This window comes from Cetorhinus maximus, chromosome 11 (genome assembly GCF_964194155.1).
Source record: "Cetorhinus maximus chromosome 11, sCetMax3.hap1.1, whole genome shotgun sequence".
Lineage (NCBI taxonomy): Eukaryota > Metazoa > Chordata > Chondrichthyes > Lamniformes > Cetorhinidae > Cetorhinus > Cetorhinus maximus.
This window is the reverse complement of record NC_135889.1, coordinates 74,400,074-74,417,350: the sequence shown is the minus strand read 5'-3', so window position 1 is coordinate 74,417,350 and position 17,277 is coordinate 74,400,074. Positions and strand designations below refer to the sequence as shown.

At 40.4% G+C, this 17,277-nt stretch overlaps 1 protein-coding gene across 2 annotated transcripts in view; it reads right to left on the bottom strand.

Annotated features, from left to right (window-relative positions):
* Nucleotides 1-17,277, bottom strand: part of pkp4 (plakophilin 4) — a 181,508-nt gene that overhangs the window by 44,598 nt on the left and 119,633 nt on the right. For both annotated transcript variants that reach the window (XM_078552220.1, XM_078552221.1), the window contains exon 11: nt 14,833-15,046. In XM_078552220.1, coding sequence (XP_078408346.1) covers nt 14,833-15,046 — 214 coding nt within the window. The remainder of the gene's footprint in view (nt 1-14,832; nt 15,047-17,277) is intronic.

Here is a 17,277-nt window from a genome sequence, read left to right as displayed (position 1 = left end):
ATTATATGCCATCTGCCAGTTTTTTGCCCATGCACTCAACCTATCTAAATCCCTTTGCAGGCTTGGCAACTTAATTTCCTTCCTAACTTTGTGTCATCAGCAAATTTAGCTACCATACATTCAGTCCCTTCACCAAAGTCATTTATATAAACTGTAAATAGTGGCAGGGCACCAGCACTGATCCCTGTGGCACTCCACTGTTGCTAACCCAACAGTGACCCATTTAGCCCTACTCTCTGCTTCCTGTTAGCTAACCAAGCCCCCTTCCGTACAAATATGCTACCCCCTACACCACAAGCTCTTATTGTGTGGCACCTTGTCAAATGCCTTTGAAATCCAATTACACCACATTCACAGGTTCCCTTTTATCTAGCTTGCTTGTTACTTCCTCAAAGAACTCTAAGAAATTGGTGAAACATGATTTCCCTTTTACAAAACCACGTTGACTCTGCCCGATTATATTACGATTTTCTAAGTGCCCTGCTATTACCTGGATTCTAGCCTAACATGCTAACTGGCCTACAGTTTCCTACTTTATTCAAGAAAGGAGGGAGACAAAATGTTACATTAGAATTTTCCAATTTGCTGGGACCTTTTCAGAATCTAGTCTCATGATAAAAAAAATATAAAATATATATATCTATATAAAAAAAATCTATATAAAAATAATATAAAATTATATTAAATATATAAAAATTATATTAAAAAAAATATATCTCTTTATAAAATTTTTAAAATGGACACGGCTTTGCTGCGACTAGCCATGACTCATACCAAAGGAATTCCTAACCTTCAGAAACCAGCAGGGGCCTCGTTATCTTTAAAGATGTGCTAATGTCCTCTGTGATGGGTCGACAATCAAATTCGAAAGAAATGCACCTCCTTTACATTTCTATGGCAGAGCTCTGGCAAACAGAGATGGTGTGTTTGCAAAGGACAGAAGGGACCCTGACTCCTCTATTAAACACCTCAAGAGAATACACATTTGTCCAACACCAGTAGGAGAGGTATGTCACACGACCTCCCCCAAGCTGCTCAAATCTGTAATATTGCCATGTGGAACTGTACCCAGGCAGCCTACCATTTTATCATCTCACAGATAGCAGCAGAAAGAACTCTGTCCAAGATTTAAAATTGCCTGGCCCTCATCTACACTGTGAATTACTAGAACCTTGGAACTTCTGTATATGTGCCTTCTCCCATTGTGGAAGTCCTCACTTCTGGAAAGTCGGATCACCCTGCAACAGTCAGCCTGCTAACCTCTGAAGGAATACACCACTGGACTTTTGATTCTGGACTCCAGTGAAACCATAACTCATTCCTATTGTGGTCTATCCCTGTACCCCTTTCTTTCCCTTATCCCTCTTTTATTGGATGAGTGCAAAAGGAGCAAACATTGCGAAACCCCTTCCCACATTTTGGTTGTGTAAAAATAAACCAGCCCTCTTATTTCCCTTTGAGTTTGCTGTGGGATTAATACAGGATCGGATCATTCCAAACTGAAGGGTTGGAGGAACCATGCCACCACTTATAAAGGGGAAATCAGAAATCAAAAACACCCTTCAGTTTACAGACAGATAGAGAGGGGAGAAATTAGGGCTGTTTAAATTAATTCCCCTCCTGTCCGTAACACAAGGGAATTTTGGAACATTACAACCAATGCATCCACTATCTCTGCAGCCACTTCTTTTAAAACCCTAGGATGAAAGCCATCAGATCCAGGGAACTTATCAGCCTTTAGTTTAATAATTTTCTCAGCGCCTTTTCCCCAGTGATTGTTTTAAGTTTCCCCTCCCTTTCACCTTTTAGTTTTATAAGTATTTCTGGGATGCTATTTGTGTCTCCTACTTGAAGACAGACACCAAAGCTTCCACCATTTCCTCGTTTCCCATTATTAATTCCTGTCTCACCCTCTAAAGGACCAACGCTCACTTCAGTTACTCTTTTCCTTTTTATATACTTATAGAAACTCTTACCAGGTTTAAAATAGCCTGCTCCCTGGTAGGTACTAGAACATACTGCTCTAAGAAATTGTCCCAAATATATTTTATGAACTCATCTTCCAGGCTACCTTTGACGATCTGTTTCATCCAATCTGTAAGATGATTAAAATTGCTCATGATTATTGCAGTACCTTGCTTACAAGCCCCCATTATTTCTTCCTGTATATCTGACCTACAGTGTAGCTACTGTTATGGGGCCTATAAACTACTCCCATAAGTGACTTCTTACTTTTGCTATTTCTTATCTCTGCCCAAATTGATTTTATGCCTTTATCTTCTGAACGAGGGTGATCTCTCACTACTGCACTAATGTCACCCTTAACTAACAGAGCTACCCCACCACCTTTTCCTAGCTTCCTGTCCTACTGAAATGTCAAATAACTTTGAATAATTAGGTCCAGCTTTGGTCACCTCGCAACCTTGTCTCTAAAATGGCTATTAGGTGTCACATATTTATTTTTATTTGTGCTATGAATTCATCCGTTGTGTTACATAGAATCAGAAACTAGGAGCAGGAGTAGGCCATTCGGTCCTTCGAGCCTGCTGAGCCATTCAGTATAATCGTGGCTGATCCTTTATCTCAATGCCATATTCTCACTTTCTCTTCATACCCCTTGATGCCCCTAATATCCAAATATTATCAATTTCTTTCTTGAATATACTCAGTGACCTGGCCTCCACAGCTTTCTGTGGTAGAGAATTCCACAGGTTGACCACCCTCCGAGTGAAGAAATTTTTCCTCATCTCAGTCCTAAATGGCCTGCCCCATACCCAGAGACTGTGGCCCCTGCTTCTAGACTCCTCAACCAGGGGGAAACATCCTCCCTGCATCCAGTCTGTCTAGCCCTGTTAGAATTTTATACATTTCAATCAGATCCCCTCTCATTCTTCTAAACTCTAGAGAATACAGGCCCAGTCGAACTAATCTCTCCTCATATGACAGTCCTGCCATCCCCAGTATCAGCCTAGTGAGCCTTCGCTGCACTCCCTCTATGGCAAGTATATCCTTTCTTAGGTAGGGAGACCAAAACTGCATGCACTATTCCAGGTGTGGTCTCAGCAAGGCCCTGCATAACTGCAATAAGATATCCCCACTTCTAAACTCAAATCCTCTTGCAATGAAGGCCAACATACCATTTGCCTTCCTAATTGCTTGCTGCACCTGCCTATTTACTTTCATTGACAGGTATACAAGGACACCCAGATCCCGTTGTACATCCATAATTCCCAATATATCACTATTTAAATAACACTCTGCCTTTCTGTTTTTCACACCAAAGCATATAACTTCAAATTTTCTACATTATACTGCATCTGCCATGTGTTTGCCCATACACACAGCTTGTCTAGATCGCCCTGAAGCCTCCTTGCATTCTCCTCAACCCTGCGCAGTTTTGTGTTGTCAGCAAACTTGGAAATGTTGCATTTGGTTCCTCATCCAAGTCATTTATATATATTGTGAATAGCTGGGGCCCAAGCACTGATCCCTGTGCTACACCACTAGTCACTGCCTGCCAACTGAAAAAAGACCCATTTATTCCCCCACACTGTTTCCGGTCTGTCAACCAATTATCAACCCATGCCAGTATATTATAAAAACAAAAAACTACTGCGGATGCTGGAAATCCAAAACAAAAGCAGAATTACTTGGAAAAACTCAGCAGGTCTGGCAGCATCGGCGGAGAAGAAAAGAGTTGACGTTTCGAGTCCTTATGACCCTTCAGCAGCACTACTGAGTATAGTTTGGAGAGGGGTGAAATATAAGCTGGTTTAAGGTTTGGGGCGGGGGGGGGGGGGGGGGGGGGAGAAGGAGAAGCCAATCCCATGTGCTTTAATTTTGCCCACTAGCCTCTTATGTGGGGCCTTATCAAAAGCCTTCATGAAATCCAAATACACAAAGACTTTTAAAACAAAAAGTTACAGAATGGATTTCTTAGATACATTAGTCATAAATCAACTCATCCACACAAAAAAAAGCTCATGTGAAGTCCAAAAAAAGGAATTCACTTCAAAAGGAAGCTTGGTACAAGGCTGGAATCCAAATTTAATCCCACTTTAGATATCAATGTCCTCATCATCGTCCCCAATATCGTCAAGCTGGATTTCATCATCATCAGGCCCAAAGGTGTCTGTTTCGTTGATTTTGGCATGCTCTGAAAGTTCACCGTAGGCTCTTAAACTTAGAGACACATGCAATAAGGGTACAACTGTAATCATGGGTGACTTTAATCTACAAATTGTTCGGACAAACCAAACTAGCAACAATACTGTGGAGGAGGATTTCCTGGCGTGTATACATGGTTTTTAGACCATTACGTTGAGGAACAAACTAGAGAGGTTATCCTAGACTGGGTATTGTGCAATGAGAAAGGATTAATTAACAATCTTGTTGTGTGGGGACCCTTGGGGACGAGCAACCATAAAATGATAGAATTGTCCATTAAGATGGAGTGTGAAGAAGTTGAATCCAAAACTAGGTTTCTGAATCTAAATAAAGGGAACTACAAGGGTATGAGGCACGAGTTGGCAATGATGGATTGGGGGACCTTACTAAAAGGGTTGACAGTGGATAGGCAATGGCTAATATTTAAGAAAAACAGGAAAGATGCCTCAACCATGGTTTACAGAAGAAGGAAACATATAAAATTGCCAGAAAAAGCAGCAAGCCTGAGGATTCGGAGCAGTTTAGAATTCAGCAAAAGTGGACAAAAAGATTGATCAAGAAGGGGGAAACGGAGTATGAGAGTAAACTTGCAAGGAACATAAAAACTGACTGTAAAAGCTTCTATAAATATGGTGAAGAGAAAAAGATTAGTGAAGACAAATGTAGGTCCCTTAAAGTCAGAAATGGGGGAAATTATAATGGGGAACAAAGAAATGGCAGAAGAATTGAACACATTTTAGTTCTGCCTTCACAAAAGAGGACACAAATAATTTCTCACAAATGTTAGGGAACTAAGGGTCTAGTGAGGGGGGGAATTGAAGAAAATCAGTATTAGTTAAAAAAAAAAATGGTGGTGGAGAAATTAATGGTGTTAAAGGCTGAAAAATCCCCAGGGTCTGATAATTTACATCCCAGAGTACTAAAGGAAATGGCCCTGGAAATATTGGATGCATAGAATTTGCTCTATAGACTCTGGAGCAGTTCCTACAGATTGGACGGTGGCAAATTTAACTCCACTATTTAAAAAAAGGGAGAGAAAAGACAGAATTACAGACCAGTTAGCCTAACATTAGTGGGGAAAATGCTACCATCTATTATAAAAGGTGTGGCAACAGAACACTTGGAAAGCATTAACAGGATTAGACAAAGTCAGCATGGGTTTCTGAAAGGGAAATCATGCTTACCTAATCTACTGGAGTTTTTTTTTTGAGGATGTAACTAGTAGAATACATAAGGGAGAACCAGTGGACATGGTGTATTTGTTGATTAAAGTCACCCATGATTACAGTTGTACCCTTATTGCATGCGTCTCTAATTTCCTGCTTAATGCTTCCTTTACATCTCTTACTGTTTGGGGGCATAAAGACAACCCCCACCAACGTTTTCTGCCCTTTGATGTTTCTTATCTTCACCCAAACAGGTTCCACATCATGATTTTCTGAGCCAACTTCGTTCCTCACTATTGCATCGATTTCTTCCTTTATTAACAATGCTACCCCACCTCCTTTCCCTAATTGTCTGTCCTTCCTAAATATTGAATACCCCTGGATGTTTAGTTCCCATCCTTGGTCACCCTGCAGCCTGGTCTCTAATTGCAACTTGATCATAACTGTTTATATCTATTTGCATTGTTAATTCATCTACCTTATTGTGAATGCTCTGCGCATTAAGATACAATGCCTTTAGACTGGTCTTTGTAACCTCGTTAGTCATCTAAGCTTTATTTTGCACTATGATCCCATTTGTATTTCACCCTTGATTTTTCTGCCTTCCACTTTTGCTTCTTACTTTTCTGTCTTTTGCTTCTATTCTGGTTTCTCCCTCCTCAGGTTTCCATCCCCCTGCCATCCTAGTTTAAACCCTCCCCAACCACACTAACAAACACCAGCCTCCCTCCCCCCGAGGACAATGGTCCCGGTCCTGCCCAGATGCAACCTGTCCTGTTTGTACTGGTCCCACCTTCCCCAGAACCAGTCCCAATATCCCAGAAAGCTGAACGCTTCCCCTTTACACCATTACTTCAGCCACGTATTCATCTGATATATCCTATTATTTCTACTCTCACTAGCATGTGGTACTGGTAGTAATCCTGAGATTACTACCTTTGAGGTCCTACTTTTTAAATTTATGTCCTAACTCCCTATATTCAGCTTGTCGGACTCATCCCTTCTTTTAAACCTACGTTGTTGGTACCAATACGTAACACGACCACTGGCTGTTCACCCTCCCCCTTCAGAATGCTCTGTAGCCTCTCAGGCATCCTTGACCCTGGCACCAGGGAGGCAACATATCATCTTGGAGTTTCTATTGAAACTGCAGAAACGCCCGTCTGTTCTCATTATTGAAGCACCTATCACTATAGCCCTGCCACTCCTCTTCCTCCCACCTTGTGCAGCAGAGCCACCTGTGGTGCCATATACTGGGCTCTTGCTGCTTCCCCATGAGAAGTCGTTTCCCCAACAGTATCCAAAACGGTATACCTGTTAGAGATGGGGAAGGCCACGGGGACTCCTATACTACCTGCCTTCCTCTCTCTGCCTGGTGGTTACCCATCCACTTTCTGCATGTTCAGTCTTTACCTGCGGTGTGGCCACTTCACTGAACATGCTGTCTATGATAACCTCAGCATTGCGGATGCTCTATAGTGAATCCACCCGCAGCTCCAGCTCCAAAATGTAGTTAGCCAGTAGCTGCAGCTGGACACATTTCCTGCACACGGTCACCAGGGACACTGGAAGTGTCCATGACTTCCCACATAGCGCAGGAAGAGCATATCACGGGTGCGAGCTCTGCTGCCATGACTTTCCTTTAGATTAAGTGCGTTAGTTATTCCCTTTAAAGAATACTAATCACGCTAGGGGCCTTATTCCACTCCGAACTCCCACTACAGTCCAAAGTCCTCACCTTATTTTGTTTAAGCTAATGGACTGCAGCAGTTTAGTTAGTAGCAAAAGTACTCACCTGACCCTACTTACCAATCAGTTGCCTCCCCTGTGTTGCTTCACTTTGTGAATCATGACGTCCTCATGTCGCTTTCAGACCAGATCCAGCTCCCATTCTTTTTAAATCTCTGCTCTGACACTCAGCTCCTGCTCTTTTTAAATCTTACCAAGGTTACCGCTCCTCTCGCACTGTCTCCCGGTCCCACTCTGGGGGACCACCAGATGTTTCATCTGCTCCCTCCTCTCGTGCTGTTACAAATGCTGTGCACATTCATATGCAGAGCCTTTAATTCTAGCCTTATTTGCTGGTGCACTCAATTGCTCTCTCCCTTCCTGCCAAACTCTGGTCATCATTACCTGTGTTACTACCCTACTCTATTTCCTTGCCCTTTCTCTTTATTTTACCACATTTCCCCTCACATGATCCCTTGCCTCTCCCCCCACCCCTCCCACTATTTAGCTTAAAGCCCTCTCTACCACTCCAGTTATAAGACTCACCAGAACATTGGTCGTAGCACGGTTCAGGTGAAGACTGTCTCAAAGGTACAGCACCCACTTTCCCTAGTACTGGTGCCAGTGCCCCATGAATTGAAACCCATTTCTCCCACACCAATCTTTGAGCCATGCATTCAACTCTCTAATCTTAGTTACTCTACACCAATTCACGTTGGCTCAGGAATAATCCAGAAATTACCACCTTTGTGGTTCTGCTTTTTAATTTAGCCCCTAGCTGCTCATACTCGCTAAGCAGAAGCTCTTTTCTAGTCCTACCCATGCTGCTGGTACCCACGTGGGCCATAACAATTGGATCCTCCCCCTCCCACTGCAAGTTCCTCTGCAGATGTCCCAAACCCCGGTACTAGGCAGGCAATACAGCCCCACGCACGAAGAAAATTGCCCTCGGCTGCAGAAAACTGTGTCTATCCCCCTAACTATATTGTTTCTTACAACATTACATTTCTATTTACTCCTTCCAGTTGAATGGTTCCTTGCACCATTGTGTCATAGTTAGTTCGCTCATCTAGCTTGCAGCCCCTGCTCTCGCCCATACAAGTTGGAAGAACCTCAAACCTGTTGGATAATAGCAAGGGCTGAGGCTCCGCCACATCCACCCTCAATCCCCTCTGCCTCTCACAATCACATCCTTGTGTCTCTGACCACTGACAAAATCAGAAGACCCTATCCTAAGGGTGTAACCCCCTCCTGGAACAAAGTATTAAGGGAACTTTCCCCCTCCCTGATGCATCGCAATGTGGGAGGCTAGGCTTCCAGCTCATTAACTCTGATCTGGGGCTCTTCCAACCACAGACAGTTATGGCATTTGTGGATGCCGTGGATCACAATGGCATCCACCAGCTCCCACATATTAAAGCTTCTTTTCAATTAATTGATGCGATCTGGGTGTCGCTGGCTAGACCAGCATTTATTGCCCATCCCTAATTGCCCTCGAGAAAGTGGTGGTGAGCTGCCTTCTTGAACAGCTGCAGTCCATGTGGTGTTGGTACACCCATAGTGCTGTTAGGGAGGGAGTTCCAGGATTTTGACCCAGTGACAGTGAACGAACTGCGATCTATTTCCAAGTCAGGATGGTGAGTGGTCTGGAGGGGAACTTGCAGATGGTGGTGTTCCCGTGTGTCTGCTACCCTTGTTCTTCAAGCTCATAGTGATCATGAGTTTGGAAGGTGCTGTCTAAGGAGGCTTGGTGAGTTCCCGCAGTGCATCTTGTAGATAGTACACACTGCTGCCAATGTGCGTCAGTGTTGGAGACAATGAATGTTATTTTTGGGATGGGGTGCCAATTAAGTTGGCTGTGTTGTCCTGGATGATGTCAAGCCTGAGTGTTGTTGGAACACTCATACAGGCAAATGGAGTGTATTCCATCCTGTCTTGTGCCTTAGAGATGGTGGACAGGCTTTGGGGAGTCACGAGGCAAGTTACTTGCCGCAGCATTCCTAGCCTCTGACCTGCTCTTGTAGCCATTGTATTTACATGACCAGTCCAGTTCAGTTTCTGGTCAATAGTAACCTCCAGGATGTTGATATTTGCCATATTACAGCTTTTTTTTTTAGCCTGTCAAACTTATGCGTTTTAATTAACTAATTATTTTCTTAATTAAATTTTAATTAATGCTGCTAGTCCTGCTTGCATTTATATACTTATTACTTCAATTGTTATACTTACCCCATTAAAATTCCCTAGTTTAGATAAGAGAAAAAGCTCACCAACCAATCACTTACCTTCTTTCCTGTTACATCACACTGATTTTCTTTAGAATGCCCTGAACCCTTGTATTCATTCACACACCCCCACCAGCTCTACAAACTATCAATGTTGTCTCTAGGTCACACCATCTCTGGTATGCAACTTGTGTCTTCTACAGCTAATGGAGGCTGTGAAAAGGTAGAAAGAGGAGCACCTCTCTCCCCCTTGGGCCAAATTCTCAACTTCACACTTGGTCTACATCTGACACAGATATAGTCTGCTCTCCGTGCAGATTGAAAACATTCTCCATGGCCTTGAATTGTACTGACCAGTTAATTTACCCTCTGGGACATTTTTGTGGTTTCAACATAGAACTTGAAAAGTTTACAGCATAGGAGACTACCATTTGGCTTATTGTATCTGCAGTAATAGTTTAGGAATCATCTATGGTTTAGGAGACTATGCAATGAGTCTTGATTGCAACATAATGGCGATGCAGAAAAGATAATGTAAGATGATATATTCCCAGTATATGATGAAAAAAGTTCAGAAAAGCTGAACTTTGGTAGCTTGGTAAAATAAGGAAAAATGAAAAAGGTTACATGAAAGGGAAAAGCAGTAAACATTTGTGGCTGAAGATAGTAGAAGGATCATAAATCAACAATTTTCTTGTATTAGGTCCAGGAAAAGAGAGACATTGGAATCTGGCCAGACATGGGAGCAGTATTTAAATATCGGTCAGAGTTTGGCTATATAAAGAGTTACTGAGAGGAAAAGCACTTGGCATGATGGAGGAAACAGAATTTCCTGGAGCCAGCTTTAATGGTGGGAGTTGAATTTGTGTCAGGGGATAGTGAGCCAAGAATATCAGAGGAAGGACTAAAGCTGAAACAATACAAACGCAAGAGGCAGTCAAAGTTGGTTGGATTGGTGGGAAATGCAAGAAAGAATAAACTGGTTTTAACAGGATGGAGGTGGAGTGCACGGAGGGCATGGTGCCTGAAAAAAGACAAATGTATAGAGAGAATAAAATCAGTAAAGATGGTTACCTATGTCTAGGCTATCTGCAGTCTAGCAAGATTCCTTGAAATATTGTGCCCATAACTGTGCCTAATATTCCAAAATGTGTCTTGTTGCTTATTTCAAATTAACCGATATAGTGTAATTAACTATTCTGTAAAACTATGATCATTTTTCTTTAGCTTTACTAATTAGGATTAATTTACACACAGACTCATGTTACAATATGCTTACTTTACCTTTACTTAACCATGTTAAAAGGTGTGCATTATTCCTTAGCCCAGTGTCTTAGTGCCTCTCCACTTATACACTTCAACCTTTTGTAGTAGTCACCTAGCTACAATACATTTTAAAAGGCAGTATCTTGGTTCTGAAACCATGCTGACCAACTCTGGGCTTTTTGTGGTCCAAGTGACATTAAGAACAATAATTTAACATGTTTTATTCCTTTTATTTATATTGGGGCTATGTTTTGTTCCTTCCAATCGTTGAGTACAGCTGCTGTTTTTATAAATTCTTAATAATCTTGATTTTATTGCTAATTTTCGCAAGAATTCTAGGCTGATCAAAAGATACCATGGTCACTGAGGGTAAGCCTTAAGAGGCCATGATTGCAGCCAGAGCATATCACAAAATCACAGCCTCGAGATTTTCTCAAGGCACACCCTTCCCCATCATGTCTCAGAAAGTATCCTTTAGTTCTTTGAATTATTTTCATAATACATGCTTTACTGATTTCTATGGTCTAGATTCAGAAGCCAGGAATAAAAACAATAAATTCCAGATTGTTTTTTTTATAAACATTGATCTAAAATCTATTGAGGTCATTCCTACAGCCCTTAAAATGGACCAATCTGGTCTTAAACTTTTCATCCACTACATATGCAGCCAAAACACTGGCAGCTCCCTTTTGTTGCCATCTTCAAACTGCTTTTCTAATGTCCCCATACATTATCTAATACTGCTTTTAACAGTTATCCTCAATCTTATCCTTGTAAGACTCCTGATCTCAATACATTTTGATTGCTGCACTTTTAAAGCTTTCTGCTGGGCAATATCAACTATGCTGGCTTCAGTTTTGCTCTTAAAAATGTTTACTCCTAATGGCCTTGTATTGCAATAAAATATTTAAGATAATTCAATACCTTCCATTCTTATTTATTCCTTCTATGGCTCAATTTCTTTCTTTGCCCAGATAATTTCCTCCTACCTCTTGATAAACTATAAAGAATATTAACGATTCACAGTACACTTTTTGTCTCACTCACAATAACCTTTTAACCTTTCATATTTATAGTTGGTCTATGGCCAGGTATTTTAGGAAGCATCTTAAATGTTCTGTATGCTGATAATAAAGATTTTGAAATGCTATGGGTTTAATGCATTTTCAGGTTCTCTTAAATCAAAATACAGTAATTCCTCACTTAACGTAGCTGCATTCCCAAAAGTGCAACTTTAAATGAAACAACATTAAGCAAATCAGATTTTCTCATTACAACCAAAGTAGAAGCTGTAGTTAGGTTCTGTAAGACCTTTCCCATCTCAAAAAAAAAATTACAAATATAGGACTTAACAGGGTATAATGTTTTAAATGGAGTTATTTTTAAAATAATTCCAAAGAAATATTCAAACTCTTTCTACTTAAATCCTGCTTGCTGACCCTCCCACTTGCCACTTCTGTCTCTTGAATCCTGTGAGCGAGGGCTTGGGAAGAGTGCCAGCAAAAGAGATGAAGTGAGGGAGTGAGAGGGTTGGGGAGCAAAATGATGAGCAAGAGGATTGGGGAGCTGGATGGACAGCGAGTGGGAGGATTGGTGATCGGGATGGGTGAAGAGCAGGAGAGGGGCAGGGAGTGGGACAGGCCACTCAAATGGTGCTGATCGGGTCACATGTGCTACGTCGGCCCAATGTGAAATGATGCTAAAACGGAAATATTGACACTAAGTGTCCATGCCAACCCTATTATATCTGAGATGCTAAAGCTGAATGACTTAAAACAGGGCAATCTGGAACGGGTACTTTTTGCACTGTAAAGGTTTCTTTTTCCTACAGAAGTCTTTTAGTTTATCACTAAGACTAAGGAAACATTCACATTTGAATTCAGGTGCTGTAAAAACGTCTACAATTAATAAAATTGCTAGAAGTTTCTGCTACTTTTCGGAGGTTTCATAATAGTGTTTCCTTTAAAATCGGCTTTTTTTGGTGAACTACCTATAGGACAAGATCAAATTAAACCTTTGTAGTTAGATTTTTTTCAAAAGAAGCCCAATCGAATTCCTACTGCAGAACCCTTTTCATCCCTCTTTATATAGTCAGATAACTCACTGTATGCCAATATCAGAAAATTTGCTTGGCAATTTTAGGAGCGTGCATTTGGCTGCGCCTTGCTGGATGACTAATCTGGAATTCCATTAAATATGTTACCAGCAGATTTCTTGCGACATTGCTCACAGAATCTGTCACACCCTCACCTTCAGTCCTTCTCCCTCTCTTGTTCTGCTTGCATTCTCCATCCAGATTTGTTTTTGTCCGATTTACTAGTATACCTGTGGCAGTGTACTGAATGCATACGGGTCAGGAAAACAGGAGTAATAGTGGGCTAAGACCAAGACAAGGATTAAAGAATTAAATGGCCACTTAGGATGCCTGAGGTCAGCAGGGAGAAGAGCAGCAGGGAGAAGAGCAGCAGGGTGCTGGAGATGAGTGCAGTAGGGTTGAGGACAGTAACAAAAGCAGAGAGAACACAGGGACTAGCAGGGTGCCAAAGGCAACTGCACAAGGTGTCAGAGCATACATAAAATTAAAAATAAGGAAAAAACAGAAAATTTAAAACAAAACTTACCAGTTAAAAAGGTTGATAAAGAAAATGTCAGATGGGCTTATGCTAACTATATGAGAGAACTGAAAAGTATAACAGTAATGCAAAGTGTAAAAGCATTACCTATTAAAAGTAATGCAAGCACATGTTATTTCAGATATTACCAAGTATTGCAAGTCATAACAAAATCATTACACAGGACGTGAGACAACAGGAAGAATATACAGTTATATGGAAGTGAAGTGCAGAAGTAGCGAAACAAAAACACTTAAGGCAAATCCCCTGTGATACATCAAGTAGCAGAGACATGGTCTGTAAACAATGGTCCTGAATTGAAGGTCACAAATATGTCACCTGAAGTGTCTGAACATGTACCTTCCTGAATTGGTCCCTCTTTTGCAACACTACTGGAATACCAAAAGGAGACTCCTGTCCTCCCATTTTGTTAGCTGCTACTTGTATTGCATAGTAACTGCCAAGTCTCCAGGAATGTTTGCCACAGCAAGTTGAAAGCTTCAACAAAAAGGCAAAATTGCAGTGGGAAATAAAAGTATGTAAAATGTCAAATATACAAGTAGAGAAATGCTTACTGTTTAAAAACAAAACTAGAATTAACATTCAATGAAGCAGCAGAAAGAGATGATATAAAAGGAGGCCAAGCACATTTCCTCGTCATGTGTCCACTTTGGAAGGGTAATATACACATTGAGTAGTGGACCAACACTTGGTCATAAAATTAAACATGGGACCTTATTTTCTTAAGCATTTGGTATCTGTGCACACCTATAGTTCAATCTCATTCAACCTGCAAAATCATATGTTGTGTAATCAGGCGCACTGCAAGTAGAACAAGCAAAATCAGGAATCAATTTTCTGAGCTGCACCCACCAGAAAAGTTCCATGCCACAAGCAGAGCCTCAATCAAGACTTAAAATTTCAAGAGGAACTAGTTAAGTGTTTAAAAAGGAGAATATAAATTGATAGATGGAAACAGCAGGGAACTGTGACTAATTAGTCTTCACTGAGGAGCTAGCAACAGTTTGAAAGGACTCCCTCTAAGCTGTAAATATGTATCATGCTATTCTAAACATGTAAAGCAGCATAAGCAACATTTAATTTGAAACTATTCTAATTTTCTATACTTTGCTCAATTACTTCTATAAAATTACAACACATTAGATTGGGTAAAGGTATTTTTTCATAAAAAATTACGTAGTCACAATCAGAATCTTATTGCGCTGAAGCATACAAGACAAAATATAGTTTAAAAAAGTCAGTGAAATAACTGGATTAATTTATACGGATTTTCTTCAATGATGCTTCAATGATGCTACCATGTTTTGGAGAGTGGAACATCTCAAGCTGTAGACATCTTCATAGCAGTCAGTAAGTGTATTTCACAACCATAAATAGTGATATTACTGCCCATGTTACTATACAAACCATACAACTGTCTTTTTAAAAATGTTATGTATTGACTGAGAGCTGCCGTCAGTGGTTCATTGACTACATGGACTATATGCTGTGGTACAGAGGTATATACAATTCAAAAAGTGCTAGGTTTGAGCCCTTGTCTACAAGTTGCAGGAATCTCAGCTGTGGCAAAATCACTTCATAAATAATAGTTCCTTAGTCACAATTTGTTTAGTCTGTCAAATAAGCTTTAATAATGTTAACACTCACCAGTAATAAGCTCCCTCATTTCAGCGTCCACAGTTTTCCGTAACAAACGCAGTAAGGCTGGGATTCCACCAGCATTTTTGACGGCTATTTTATTCTCATCAGTTGTTCTTCCATAAACCAGGTTCCGAAGTGCACCACATGCATTTTTATGAACTTCAAGGACTTTATGATCCAGAAGATCAACTAAGTGTTTAATTCCACCCAATATGCACACCTTGAGCAAATAAGCAAGATACACTGCTCAGAATACTTAAGTTTTTTTTTACTGTAGATAGAGACATACGATTAAAAAAATGCATTACTAATCCTACAATTATAAACACCAAAGGTACAGTGCTCTTGAATTCACAGCTCTAATGTAGGTGCATGATAAAATCATATGACAACAAAAGTATAAAATATGGAAGTCAGACTACTGTACATGCAAAAAACCATCTAATTTGTACTGTCCAATTCTTCCTAGGTTATTTAGATCTATTGAGGGAGGTGAAAAATACAGACAAAAATTTAACATTCAAATTTCTCACACCCAAAAAAAAAATGTTAAATGCCATATTAATAATCCAGCATGCAAATTACATTGTTCACATACTCTGCAAGGCACTGGACAGGCACTGAAGCCAAAATTGCTCCCATACATTATCGAATATTTTCCATTATGCTCTCAAAATATCACATTCTCCTCTACCATAGGCCATTCACAAGCCATCTTTTTTTGAGACCTATTCCAATGTAACACTAATTGGCCACTAAGAGGTCAGTAAAAGCAGTCCAAAATAAACTTTTCAATTTTTCTCTTTGTAGGAAAACATGAGCTTTTTCTTGTGACAGCACCTTACCCTGCCCACAAGAGAAAAGATCAATATCAGCAACTCGTACACGAACTTCCTGTCCAAATCACTAGACGTATCAACATTATGTATTGTTTTTAAAATATGGCATCATTACAAAACTAAAATTTAAGTAATTAATCACACTGAATGGTTTAAGTAGGTATAGGAGACAATTTGATGATTTGCACACCCACATGGTGATTAGAACTTTTAAATTGAAATACCTATGTTTAAAACATATGTCAAATAATTTTTTATGTTAGAAGCTGTAATACTGAAATAGTAATATTACTCCTATAAAGTGAATACTTCCAAGTTCAAAGCTAAACTGTTTCTCAATTAGTCTATTGAAATGTACTCTAGTTTGACAATTTGCATACCTAGAGGGGGCAATACAGAGATATGGAATGGAGCAACTTTGCACCAAATCCTAATATTGCATGGTGAAGTATACAAATATATTACTTGACAGTTTCTGCACAACGTCATCTCAAAACATTTGGAGCAGAAATAGTTGGTTCCAACAAAAAGCAGCAGCAACTTTGTTGTAAATGCTAAAAATAAGTAAATGTTCTCAATACCCCCAACATAAACCATTTAGATATTCTTTCACACTACTTTTAATGTCTAACCTTAAATGAATGTGCAAAAGTGAATTGAGGCAAAAACAAAATCTGGTTTTGTAATTGTATTAAAATTATAGCCAATGATTTGAAACATTGAAATAGAGCTATAATTATGTTCTCTTCGTGACTTATTTGATTGAGAGCTGCCTCTGCTGCATGCTTCCATTCCCCAGAGCCCAAAGGGTCAAACTTTGATAGCTAGCAACTCCATCCTTCTGATAAGAGGCCAAACCAGACTGTTGGCAACCTTGATGTCATATTTGATCAAGATCATGTTCTGACTACATACCTGAAAGGCCACCTATTTCCACCTCCATAACATCAGTCAACTCTGTTCAAGCCTCAGCTCATCTGGTGCTGAAGCCCTCATCCATGCCTATGTTGCTTCTAAACTTGACTACTGCCACACACTCCTAGCCAGAGTCCCACATTCTGCCCGCCTTTATTTGAACTCACCCAAAACTCTACTGCCTGTGTCCTTACTCACACCAAGGCATCATCCCCGTGCTTGCAGACCTAAACTCACTCCCAGTTAAGCAACATATTAAAATTCCAATTCTGGCTTTCAAATCCCTCCATGTCCACACTCCTCCTCATATCTAATCTCCTACAGAGAAACATCCCTTCAACATACCTACACTCATTCACCCGGATTTTAATTGCTCCCCCACTGGTGGCCATGCCTTCAGCTGCCTAGGCCATAAGCTTTGGAATTCGCTCCCCAGACCTTTTTGTCCCTCTATCTCTCTTTGTTTCTTTAAGACGTGGCTTAAAACCTACCTCTTTGACCAAGCTTATGGTATTAGGAAAGATCACCAGATAACGTCAAATTTCCCTTTATTAAACTCCTGTGACGTGCCTTTGAACATTTTATGTTAAATGTGCTATATCTCCAGATTCACAGTAATGTGGTTGAGTCTTAACTACCCTCTGAAATGGCCTAGCAAGCCACTCAGCTCAAGGGAAATTAGGGATGAGCAAATGCT